Source organism: Macaca mulatta, chromosome 10 (assembly GCF_049350105.2).
Source record: "Macaca mulatta isolate MMU2019108-1 chromosome 10, T2T-MMU8v2.0, whole genome shotgun sequence".
NCBI lineage: Eukaryota > Metazoa > Chordata > Mammalia > Primates > Cercopithecidae > Macaca > Macaca mulatta.
In genome coordinates, this window is record NC_133415.1 from 84,389,726 (window position 1) to 84,401,408 (window position 11,683).

The 11,683-nt window shown below is 52.6% G+C and overlaps 1 protein-coding gene across 4 annotated transcripts in view; it reads left to right on the forward strand.

Moving 5' to 3' along the window:
- Positions 1-8,770, forward strand: part of HM13 (histocompatibility minor 13) — a 55,681-nt gene extending 46,911 nt beyond the window's left edge. For 2 of the 4 annotated variants that reach the window (XM_015149241.3, XM_077948700.1), the window contains 4 exons: positions 1,196-1,298; positions 5,440-5,525; positions 7,311-7,457; positions 8,353-8,770. In XM_015149241.3, the coding sequence (XP_015004727.1) occupies positions 1,196-1,298; positions 5,440-5,525; positions 7,311-7,457; positions 8,353-8,449 (433 nt within the window). In that variant the 3' untranslated portion in view covers positions 8,450-8,770. 4 annotated transcript variants of the gene reach the window in all.
- Positions 8,771-11,683: the final 2,913 nt, after the last annotated feature.

Below are 11,683 nucleotides of genomic sequence, written 5' to 3' on the forward strand. Positions count from 1 at the left end.
CAGCATCATTGAAATCCAGTTTCCATGTGAAACTTAGGTTTTTCCCCACTCACATACACCTGGGTTATTAGTGTAGTGCCACTTCGAACCTTAGGAGCATATGGGCTCATAGTCACCTTTGGAAGAGACCTGGCCAGTCTGTAAGTAGAGGGATGTCTGTGCCAGCCGTGTCTACTCCTGGCTGTTCAGAGGTAATACAAAGTGAAACCCATCAGAAACCCCCAGGCTATTTGCTGGAAACAGATTCGACTGCCAGCACCCTCAGAGACAGAGTCTCATTTCTAGCCTGGGCTCACAGCATAAGCAGCTCCTCAGCTGATTCCAGAATCAGTGCAACATTCCCAAAGGGAGTCACTTGTACCCAAATTCTCACGATAGGCGAGTTTTCAATGTACTTGCAGCTGAAGGCTTAGAAGCACCCAGGACAAGGAGAGAAGGGTGTCAGAAGCACTTATTCATTCCACAAATGTTAACTGAGTCCATAGTACTGGCTGGGCACATCCCAGGCACTGGGGACATGCAGAGGTTATGGAGCTGGCATTGGAGAGGGAAGTCACGTAATGGCAATGTCGGGCTGCATATGATTCATCTGTTCTGAAGCCGATCTTGGATGAATCACCTCCAGGAAGCCGCTGGCATTTATTTACGCAGCCAGCATCTGTTAGTGCCACCAATCGGCCACTGAACTATTACGCCCACTGCACTTAAAAGTAGTAACTTACCTTTGCAGTTTTTGTATCTGTTTCTCAAAGCATGATCCAACAGTATGAGATTCACCGCAGATGTTTTTTCAAAATACAGATTCCTGGACCTTGCTCTAGGGCTATTAGATCAGACTCCCTGGGGATGGAACCTTGAATTCTGCATTTTTCCACAAACTTTCCAGATGATTTTTATGCTGACTAAAGTCTTACAGCCACTGTTCTAGGTTGTAGCATTTGACATTCATAACTACCAAGGAGATGAGCTCCTCATTTTCCCATTTGCAGATGAGTAAACTGAGGCTAAGAGAAGGAAAGCAACTTGTCCAGAGACACATAGCTGGGGGCAGTATCAGCGTGCACACCCACCTCCAGACTCCCACCCCAGAGCTCAGTCACCCCCACAACCTCTAGGGTCTTCCCCAGCTCCCTCAGAAGGGGTGTTATATCTAACCTATATCTAACCTTCCTCTTTCTTCACACCTTCCCTGAAGCTTGAAGAAAAATACCCACACCTACTTCTACACCAGCTTTGCGGCCTACATCTTTGGCCTGGGCCTTACCATCTTCATCATGCACATCTTCAAGCATGCTCAGGTGAGCAGGATGGTATCAGAGTGTCAAGAACACCTCACTGCAAATAGAGGAACTTACAGAGGATTTATTTGTAAATGCAAGCAGTCCAGAGATAGGCACTCTCCACTGGTGTTGAAGCAGTCATGTCTGTGATTCTCTTGGCCTTTCATTTGTGGTTGCAAGATGGCTGCCACTGCTCCAAGCAGCATGGGCACGTTAGAGGCAAGAAGGAGGGAAAAGCATAACAGCCATGACTGCTTCCTTCATCAGGAAGGCAGGAACTTTCCCAGAACCCTCTCAGCATCTCGTGGGCCAAATTGGGGTCCTAAAGCAACCCTGGCTACAGGAGAGTCCAGGAAAGAGGGTTTGGCTTCTCAGCCTTGGTAGTGGGAAGCAGACAGAGAAGAACAGGATTGGAGTAGGTGTTGGGTACTGGGGCCTCCCTCCCCCTACTCCCAAGTAGCCCAGGCTCTGCCTCCTTCTCCCACCAAGATGAGGATGGAGTACTGAGCTGCCACAGAATGAGGCAACGTAGCACAAGGACTGGGAGCCTTCAGTGTGGCCTTGAGAGGGGAAGATTCAGGGGAAAGTGAGCAGACAGGATTGCCCTACTCTCTGCTGGAAATAATAAGAACTCCTGTTTGTTAAGCACTCCCACATGCCAGGCTCTGCACCCGTGAGGGTCCTTGTGAACAGGCGGGGAAACGAGTTGAGGTGCCACACTGCACGTATGTGATAAAGCCGGGATTCAAACCTGGGTCAGCATGGAAGCCACACCCAGGCTGTCAAGCCCTGGCCATGGGAAAGCCAGCATGGAACAGGGGCTAAGGGAGCCCTGTTGTGAATGCCAGCACTACCCAGTAACCATGGAACTCTGGGCTTGCTGCTTCTGTCCCCTTTCCCCTTCCCCAGGGCCCAAATACAGACGAGTCATCTTTGAATTAATCACCAAAGCTGGGGTTTTTTTAAATCACTCTGTGCCAGGCACTGTGCTAAACTCTTTTGCTAATAACTCATTTAGTCCTAGTATTACTTTATAGAAGGTCAAAAGGCCCCTAGCCCATAAGTAGAAAAACCAAGAACCATTGTGGAACTGCCTCTCACTTCTGCTCAAGGGCTTCAAGCGTGTGTAAGCTGAGAGTAACATGCATATGGCAAGGGGTGGCAGAGAGTGACTGGACCTGGCTGGACTGGAGAACTAGTTAAGGGGCCTTTTGGAGGTCTCTGCAGCTCTCAGCCCCTTCCTGGAGTCCAAGCCCAGAGCTAGTTCTCCCAGTGGCCACAAGGGGGCAACCTCGCCTTCTGCCTGGCTGGACTGGGAAAAGGCACCCATTCAGAGCTCTGGCACACAGGAGTCCTCCTTTATGGGGCAACTGCAGCGCTGAAAGAATGCGGACACTACGTCAGGCTGGGCCCTGGATGGCTATCTGGACTCCGGACTAACGAACTCCTGAACCCTGGCCCAAGTCCTGTGTTACTCAACAGCAGCAGCCTAGCCGTTCTCCCTAGTCATCCAAGTGGGCACCTCTAAAAATTCTTCTTGGAAAGGGGATCCAGGACGTGAGGGGACTGTGTTCCATGGGGTCCCCTACTCTCCAACACACAGGTAGTCCCAGTGCTCTAGGTAAGGGACACTTCTGCCTTTGTGCAGTGGTGTGATCTCAGCTCATTGGAACCTCTGCCTCCTGGGCTCAAGCAATTCTCCTGCCTCAGCCTCCCAAGTAGCTGGGGTTACAGGCATGCACCATCACGCCCAACTGATTTTGTATTTTTAGTAGAAACAGGGTTTCCCCATGTTGGCCAGGCTGGTTTCAAACTCCTGACTGCAGCTGATCTACCCACCTCAGCCTCCCAAAGTGCTGGGATTACAAGCGTGAGCCACCACTCCCAGCCTACTTAGGGATTGTTAGATTCAATAATTTAATACACGTAATACAGTATTGATCACAGCCCACCTATGGCAGATGGCAAGAAATAAATCTGAATATTAGGATCAAGGGCATGTGGGAAAGATTTATTTGTTCTCTGGCCAAGGGCTGGCTTTACATTAAGAATGAAGTCTCCAGCCAGGTGTGGTGGCTCACACCTGTAATCCCAGCACTTTGGGAGGCCAAGACGGGTGGATCACCTGAGGTCAGGAGTTCAAGACCAGCCTGACCAGCATGGGGAAACCCCATCTCTACTAAAAACACAAAATTAGCCGGGCACGGTGGCTCACACCTGTAATCCTAGCACTTTGGGAGACCGAGGTGGGTGGATCACGAGGTCAGGAGATCAAGACTATCCTGGCCAACATGGTGAAACCCTGTCTCTACTAAAAATTTAAAAAAATTGGCTGGGCGTTGTGGTGGGCACCTGTAGTCCCAGCTACTGGGGAGGCTGAGGCAGAGAATCACTTGAACTCAGAAGGTGGAGGTTGCAGTGAGCCAAGATTGCACCACTGTACTCCAGCCTGGCAGCAGAGTGAGACTCCATCTCAAAAAAAAAAAAAAAAAATTGGCTTGGTGGTGCATGCCTGTAATCCCAGCTACTCAGAAGGCTGAGTGAGGCAGGAGAATCTCTTGAACTGGGAGGCGGAGGTTACAGTGAGCTGAGATCACACCATTGCACTCCAGCCTGGGCAACAAGAGTGAAACTGTCTCAGAAAAAAAAAGGAATGAAGTCTCCTCACCCTCTTCAGGACAATCTCTTCACTTCATGAGCACCCATGAAGAAGCGCCATGAAGGAGCCATTCATTGAGTATTTACCAGGCCCTAAAGATTAGCCAGGCATGGAGGCTCACACCTGTAGGCCCAGCAACTTGTGGGACTGAGGTGAAAGGATCACTTGAGCCCAGGAGGTCAAGGCTACAGTGAGTGAGCCATGTTCATATCACTGCATTTCAGTCTGGGAGACAAAGTGAGAATGCTGTGAGGGAAATTAGAGGGACTTACAGAGCATGTAGCAAGGGACTTGACTCCATGTGAAGGAACGCAGTGCACCAGCCTGGCCAACATGGTGAAACCCTATCTCTACTGAAAAATACAAATATTAGCTGGGCATGGTGGTGCACACCTGTAATCCCAGATACTTGGGAGGCAGAGGTTACAGTGCGCCAAGATCACACCATCGCACTCCAGTCTGGGAGATAGAGCAAGACTCTGTCTCAAAAAACAAAAAAAGAAACTTGGCCGGGCACGGTGGCTCACACCTGTAATCCCAGCACTTTGGGAGGCCGAGGCAGGCAGATCATGAGGTCAGGAGATCGAGACCATCCTGGCTAACACAGTGAAACCCCGTCTCTACTAAAACTATAAAAAATTAGCTGGGCGTGGTGGTGGGCGCCTGTAGTCCCAGCTACTTGGGAGGCTGAGGCAGGAGAATGGCATGAACCCGGGAGGCAGAGCTTGCAGTGAGCCGAGATCGCGCCACTGCACTCCAGCCTGGGTGACAGAGCAAGACTCCATCTCAAAAAAAAAAAAAAAAAAAAAAAAGATTTGGGTCTCTGAGCCCTCTCCTTGTGAAGCATTGATCTTCCTCCTCTGCAAAAGGATAACCATATGGGATGTGCCAGTGAGCTGACTATTCCTGGGAAGGCTAAGCTCAGTGCCTGTACAGTAGATGTTCATGATTGGGGTCTTAGTATAACTATCTTTTTCTCTAAACCCAGCTTTATCAGGAGTCTCGGCACAGACATGCCAAATTGCTTGGATGTGAATCCTGGGGGAGCCAGTGGCCAGCTAGGTCATCTTAATACAGGCTGCAACAAGTACTCATTAGCGCAGCCGTGACGTCATCATCACTATAATAGCATCTGGAGCATTTGCTAAAATGCAGGTGTGAGCCCCAGACCTCAGGAAGCAGAGTCTCTGGGAGTAGGACCAAACCAGGAAGTTGCATTTTAAACCTAGTGACCCAGGTGATTCAGATGCTGCCAGCCAAACCCTTGGGAACCCTTGAAGCCCTGCCTGCTTGAGTTTCTTAGTTTTCTTGCATTCCCTCTCAGGAGGAGCAGCCCTTGTCTGGGAGTTAGCCCTGGGTTCAGGTCCAGCCACTAATTTGCTGTGGTCCTGGACCAGTCACTGTCCTTCAGTTCAGCCCAGGAGGGGTTTGGGGTGCTGGGTATGGCCCTGAAGCAGTGCGGTGCCCAGCATGGCCTCACCAGCCTGTGTCCTCTCATAGCCTGCACTCCTATACCTGGTCCCTGCCTGCATCGGTTTTCCTGTCCTGGTGGCGCTGGCCAAGGGAGAAGTGACAGAGATGTTCAGGTAAGGCAGAGTGGGGGGCAGATGTCCTCATGGGCACCAGTGCACCTGCTGGCAGTCAGTGGAACCTGCTGGTGGTGTCTGTACACCTCTCTGGGGGAACATTGTTCCTGCCACCAGCCCCACCCCTCGCCCTTTCCACCAGTAGTACATGGGTACCTGGCCTGTGGGTACCAGTGGGAACCTTCCCCTGAGCCAGGAGCCAGGGGAGCACAAGGCATCAGGGCCCTCTAGGCATCCCCCCATCCAAATGCTAGCCAGTCTTAAGAATAGCTGTTGTGGATTTTTCTCTGCCTACTGTCAGAAGCCCTGGTGACTCTGCCCCCAGATGATTTCAGACATGTCTTCCCCTCTCATGGGCTCAGTTTTCACATGTGAGTAATAGAACAGGGGGCGTGTAGGATGCCCTAGTGTGGTAGAAAGTGCCCTGAGTAGAAGGCAGGTGTCAGTCCCTGTTCATTCACCTCTGTGGCTGTAACCCACAGCTCACTGCTTTCTCTCCATCTGTTTGTATCTCACATAGATACCCCTTTCCCAGGGCCACATCCACACCTGCCACATCCTGCACACAGCCCCACCCATACCCTAAGGCCTGCGTGACTCCAACAGGTGTCTGCCCACAGCACTGCCGACCCTGCCTGCCAGGGACCTAGAAATAGCTGCCAGTTGCGATTAAAGCTGCCTACTCGGGTGCCTTCCACCCAGTTCCACCTGCCTGGCCTCCAAGCTGTCCCTAGAGTGCCTGCCAGGGCCTCCTGTGCACCTGGCTCCCCGCAGGGGAGCCTGTGACTCACCCTTCCCCCGGACCTGCCTCTGCCCTCCCTGTCCTGCCTAGAATCCCCAGCCCCCAGCCTGCCTGCCCACATTGCCTCACCCAGCAAAGCTCTGTGGTCTTAGGCAAGTGGGAGCTAGGGGTGAACTTGGGGACAGGTCTCGGGGAGCTTTGGGAGTGGGCATGGCACCCGATCCCTGAGCTTAGCACCCACCTCTCACCCTCCCTCTGCCTCCCATCTAGCCCAGGTTTCCCTGCCCTTCCCCTTGGGGTAACCTCCCAATGCTATTGTGCCCTCATCAGGCAAAGCTCTGAATACACAAGGCAGAGAGTGCCCATGGCCTTTACCTGCTTGGTGCTAAATGTTCTGCCATACAGGTACCCTGCCCCCACTTTTTGTCCTCCACTCCTACCCTGGATGTTCTTTGATTGGGGTAAAAAGCAAGTGATCTCTCTCTGTCTCTCTCTCCCTCCTTCCTCCCCATTTCTCTCCCCTAATTCTCCACCTTTTGTTTTACTTTTCCCTTTTATTCCCCCCCTTTTTTATTGATTTACTTATGTTTATATTGGTACCACATTCACATAGTAAAAATTCTAGAGCTGTAACAGAGAGAGCACCCTCAGGCTCCAGCTACCCCACAGAGGCCAGCAGTGTTACACAGACATTCAGACACCTGTGCACTGAAACCCGGACGTGTGTATACATCTTCTTGCACAGACGGTAGCATTCTTCGAGCATTCTGCACCTTGCCTTTCCACGGTATTTCTTAGAGGTGTTTCCACAGCAGCACATACACTTCTAGAGCATGCTTGTTCTTTTGCACAGCGGCCTGATGTGCCTTTGTCTAGGTACATCTTTTTTCATTTTCCAAATATTCTTTCCATAAAATCTGGAAGTGCAGAAATAGGTAAAAACAAGACGGTTCTGCTCTCTGCTCCTTGGAAAGGAAGTCTGTCTTCCCTTAGTCTTTCCCTATCCATCTCTTTTTTCTGTCTCTTCTCTGTCTCTCACACAGCTACGAGTCCTCGGCGGAAATCCTGCCTCATACCCCGAGGCTCACCCACTTCCCCACAGTCTCGGGCTCCCCAGCCAGCCTGGCCGACTCCATGCAACAGAAGCTAGCTGGCCCTCGCCGCCGGCGCCCGCAGAATCCCAGCGCCATGTAATGCCCAGCGGGTGCCCACCTGCCCGCTTCCCCCTACTGCCCCGGGGCCCAAGGTAGGGCAGACACTGCAGCTCCAGGGTACAGGGCAGGGAACATTACCAGGAGTAGGCCGCAAGAGGCAGCTCCTCTACAACCACTGGGCAGTGGCTGCACCCAGCCATGGGGCTGGGAAGCAGGACAACCCCTAAGCTTCCTGCCCTCAACAGTAATGCGGGGCCCACATCATAGTGGATGGAAATGGCCCTTCTCATGCAGTAGTAGATACTGTTACCATTCAAGGAATATGTATAACCTTAGGCAAGTCACTTACTTTCTTCATCTGTAAGTGGGCACATTCCTGCCTCACGGGGTTGATCTGGTGAGGAAATATGTGTATTGTCCTTGGCATGAACTCAGTTGCTTGAAAAGTGGAGCCCATAGAAGGAGCTAAGCCAGGGTGTCTGTCTTCAAAGCAGCACCTTGCCACTTGCCAGTACAGCAGTGCCCTCACCTCTGGCGCTGAGCTGTTTGATTGATGCTGTGTGCCCTGGGAGGCAGCCTATCTCCATCTCTTGTAGCCTTGTCATGGCCGCCCCTTTTTCCACGCTATAGCAGAAGGTTCAGGAAGCTTGATGTCAGCCCACACAAGCCCAGGCCCAACCTCTCTTCCATTGGGTGCTGCCCTCGCTGCCTCCTGGCACCCCCGGGCTCAGAGAAAGCAGAGCAGCCTGTCTGAGGAGGGCATGCGGTAGGGCTGGGGCCAGGTGCTGTTAGGTGCTGGGCAGTGGACACAGGGCTGACGCTCCGCATGTGACCAGGCGCTTTCCTAGGATGGGGGTGGGGGAAGGGGACAACCAAGGTTCTGCTCACCCTCTCCTCTAAATGAATTATTATTGTTTTGTTTTTTGGTCAGTTATGAGGAGTCAAATCCTAAGGATCCAGCAGCAGTGACAGAATCCAAAGGAACAGAGGCATCAGCATCGAAGGGGCTGGAGAAGAAAGAGAAATGATGCGGCTGGTGCCGGAGCCTTTCAGGACCAGACCAGACAGATGGGGGCTGGGCCCACACAGGCATGCACGGGCAGAGGGCACAGGAGGCTGAGGGCAGCTCCAGGACAGGGCAGGGGGCAGCAGGATACCTCCAGCCAGGCCTCTGTGGCCTGTTTCCCTCTCCCTCTCCTGGCCCTCCTCTGCTCCTCCCCACACCCTGCAGGCAAAAGAAACCCCCAGCTTCCCCCTCCCCCGGAGCCAAGTGGGAAAAGTGGGTGTGATTTTTAGATTTTGTATTGTGGACTGATTTTGCCTCACATTAAAAACTCATCCCATGGCCAGGGCGGGCCACTGTGCTCCCGGAAGGGTTCTCTGCGTAAGCACCCAGTGTCTTGCCCTCGGTTTTCTAGGTCTCACCTGCCCACCCAGAATCTTTTCTGCAAGCCCCTTGAGGGTGCCCACCCCAGTGCCTGGCCAGCCCTGCACCCCAAAAACACCTTTTAGCCAGTAGAGGGGGCCCACGAGCCTTCTCTCTCACCAGCTGTCACTTTTCTCACCACCTTCCTAGAAACACTTGGGGGCAGCAAGGGTGCTGGCAGATGAGAGTCCCCCACTCACCGTGGTGAGAGCGGTGCGGAGTACCCAGGGCTGACCTGACTCACAAGGGAAGCAGTAACTGTAGAACCTGCCAACCTCCCTGGTCCCTGTGGCCATATGGCTTCGGCTGGTGAGGGCTTGGAGTCTAGGTTACCCTGAAGATCAAGACTTTCTCTCTCCCATTCTGCCCATTCCTGGGTTTCTTCCCAAAATTGCTGTGGGGCCAGTCACAGCACAAGGGCCAGGACCTCTAGAGAGGCTGGAGTGAGGAAGGATTGAGCCTAGTGATTGTCAGAGGCTTTCTGGGGCCTAAGAGCTGAAATCTTAGGGCCCGGGTTTCCCTAAAGTTTGCTGAAGACAGCAGCCCTGGCCAGCAGGAGACCGACCCCACACCACCCCAAACCAGGCAAACAGTGGCCACAACCCTCATCCACCCACCTGGTATGAGGTCACTGAGTGGGGAAACAGAAGAGGGTGGCCACTGGACTGATGGACCCAGGGCTCTTCTTTGCCCAAAGCTTCAGGTTCAAAGGCTGAAAATAATAGTGGCTTCCAGTTTGGAAGTGACCAAAGGACAATCATGACCAGAGACTCAGGAGTGTGATTGTAGTACCTTCACTAGGTATTAACATGTACTAAGTACCTTGATAGAGGATTTCACTTCCTTCTGAGTCTTGGGCTGTAGGTGCTATTATTAGCTCCACTGTGCAGATGAGGGAATTGAGGCAGCTTGCCTATGGACATCAATTTGACCTTAGCCAAGCCAAACTGAATTCCAAGTTCCTAAGGACCGCAGATCCTCCCCAGACCCCTGTGACCAAGTCACTGTGGCTGGTGTGCTGGGCATCCCTGAGGCCCAGCCACTCAACTTTACTGGCTCCAGGATTCTATAGGAAGGAAAAGGGGTAGAAAATCTCAAAAGGCTTCTTCCAGGGCCGGGCGCGGTGGCTCAAGCCTGTAATCCCAGCACTTTGGGAGGCCGAGACGGGCGGATCACGAGGTCAGGAGATCGAGATCATCCTGGCTAACACAGTGAAACCCCGTCTCTACTAAAAAATACAAAAAACTAGCCGGGCGAGGTGGCAGGCGCCTGTAGTCCCAGCTACTCGGGAGGCTGAGGCAGGAGAATGGCGTAAACCCGGGAGGCGGAGCTTGCAGTGAGCTGAGATCTGGCCACTGCACTCCAGCCTGGGCGACAGAGCCTGACTCCGTCTCAAAAAAAAAAAAAAAAAAAAAAAAAAAAAAGGCTTCTTCCTTTCAGGGAGGGGGTTCCCTCTCAGAGGCTTCTGGAATCTCTACCCACTCCAGCCGACTTTTGAGGCCATGTGGTCCTGGAACAAAGCCCCTCTGAGGGCGGCAGATGGGGCAGGCGGCCCAGGCACACAGCATGGTTGGCTCTGCGGCCCAGGGCCCACAAAAGCCTTATTGAGTCACCACCAGCCCCCGGCAGAGGCTGAGGTGGCAGTGGCGCCGAGCGCCTGCCACCTAATGACTGTCCTGGCCCAGCCAGATGTTCCGCAGACCTCCGGAGCAGCGGACCAGGGCCCGCCCGGCCAGCCGGCACCGCAGAGGCCACTCTAATTCCAATTAACCAGCTTCAGCTGAGCAAACAGCGGGCAGTGGTGGCCCAGCCCGGGCGGTAGGCCCGGCCCGCAGAGCCTGCGAGTCTAGACTCCAGATGTGAACCGCCACCGCCAGAGTCCCATGGAAAAATGGCACCAGGCAGGGCAAGGATTAGGCCTGCATGCTGGGGAGGGGGTGTGGGTGGTTGCGCAGGGCCCCGAGTGGGCTTGATGCCAGTCTCACCTGGTTTGGGGTGGATCCTTAGGAAACTGCTCTAGAACCCAAGTTCTACCCTGCTTCATCCGGTTCTGTTTCTGTGCCTCAGTATCCCATGACGGCTCCAAGGGGAAAACCAGCCCTGCTGAGACCCCAGTGTGCGCTTTGTGTTTCACATGTCACTAGCATTATGGTAGTGCAACTGACCCTTGAACAACACAGGGATTAGGGGCACCAACCCGCATGGTCGAAAATCTGTATAACTTTTGAGTCCCCCAAAACAAATAATAGCCACCTGTTGACCAGAAGCCTTACCTGATAACATAAAACAGTCAAAACATTTTGTATGTTATATGTACTACAGTGTATTTGTATCATAGAGTAAGCTAGAGAAAATGTTATTAAGAAAAAAAAGCCGGGCGCGGTGGTTTACGCCTGTAATCCCACCACTTTGGGAGGCCGAAATGGGCGGATCACGAGGTCAGGAGATCGAGACTATCCTGGCTAACACAGTGAAACCCTGTCTCTACTAAAAATACAAAAAATTAGCCGGGCGTGGTGGTGGGTGCCTGTAGTCCCCAGCTACTCGGGAGGCTGAGCCAGGAGAATGGCGTGAACCCGGGAGGCAGAGCTTGCAATAAGCCGAGATGGCACCACTGCACTCCAGCCTGGGCAACACAGCAAGACTCTGTCAAAAAAAAAAAAAAAAAGAAAGAGAAACATATTTAGTAGTAGAGGAAATGCAAAAATAAATTTTAAAAATATATTATTCATTAAGTGGGCTGGGCACTGTGGCTCACACCTGTAATTCCAGCACTTTGGGAGACTAAGGCAGGCGGATCACAACGTCAGGAGTTCAAGACCAGCCTGGCCAAAAT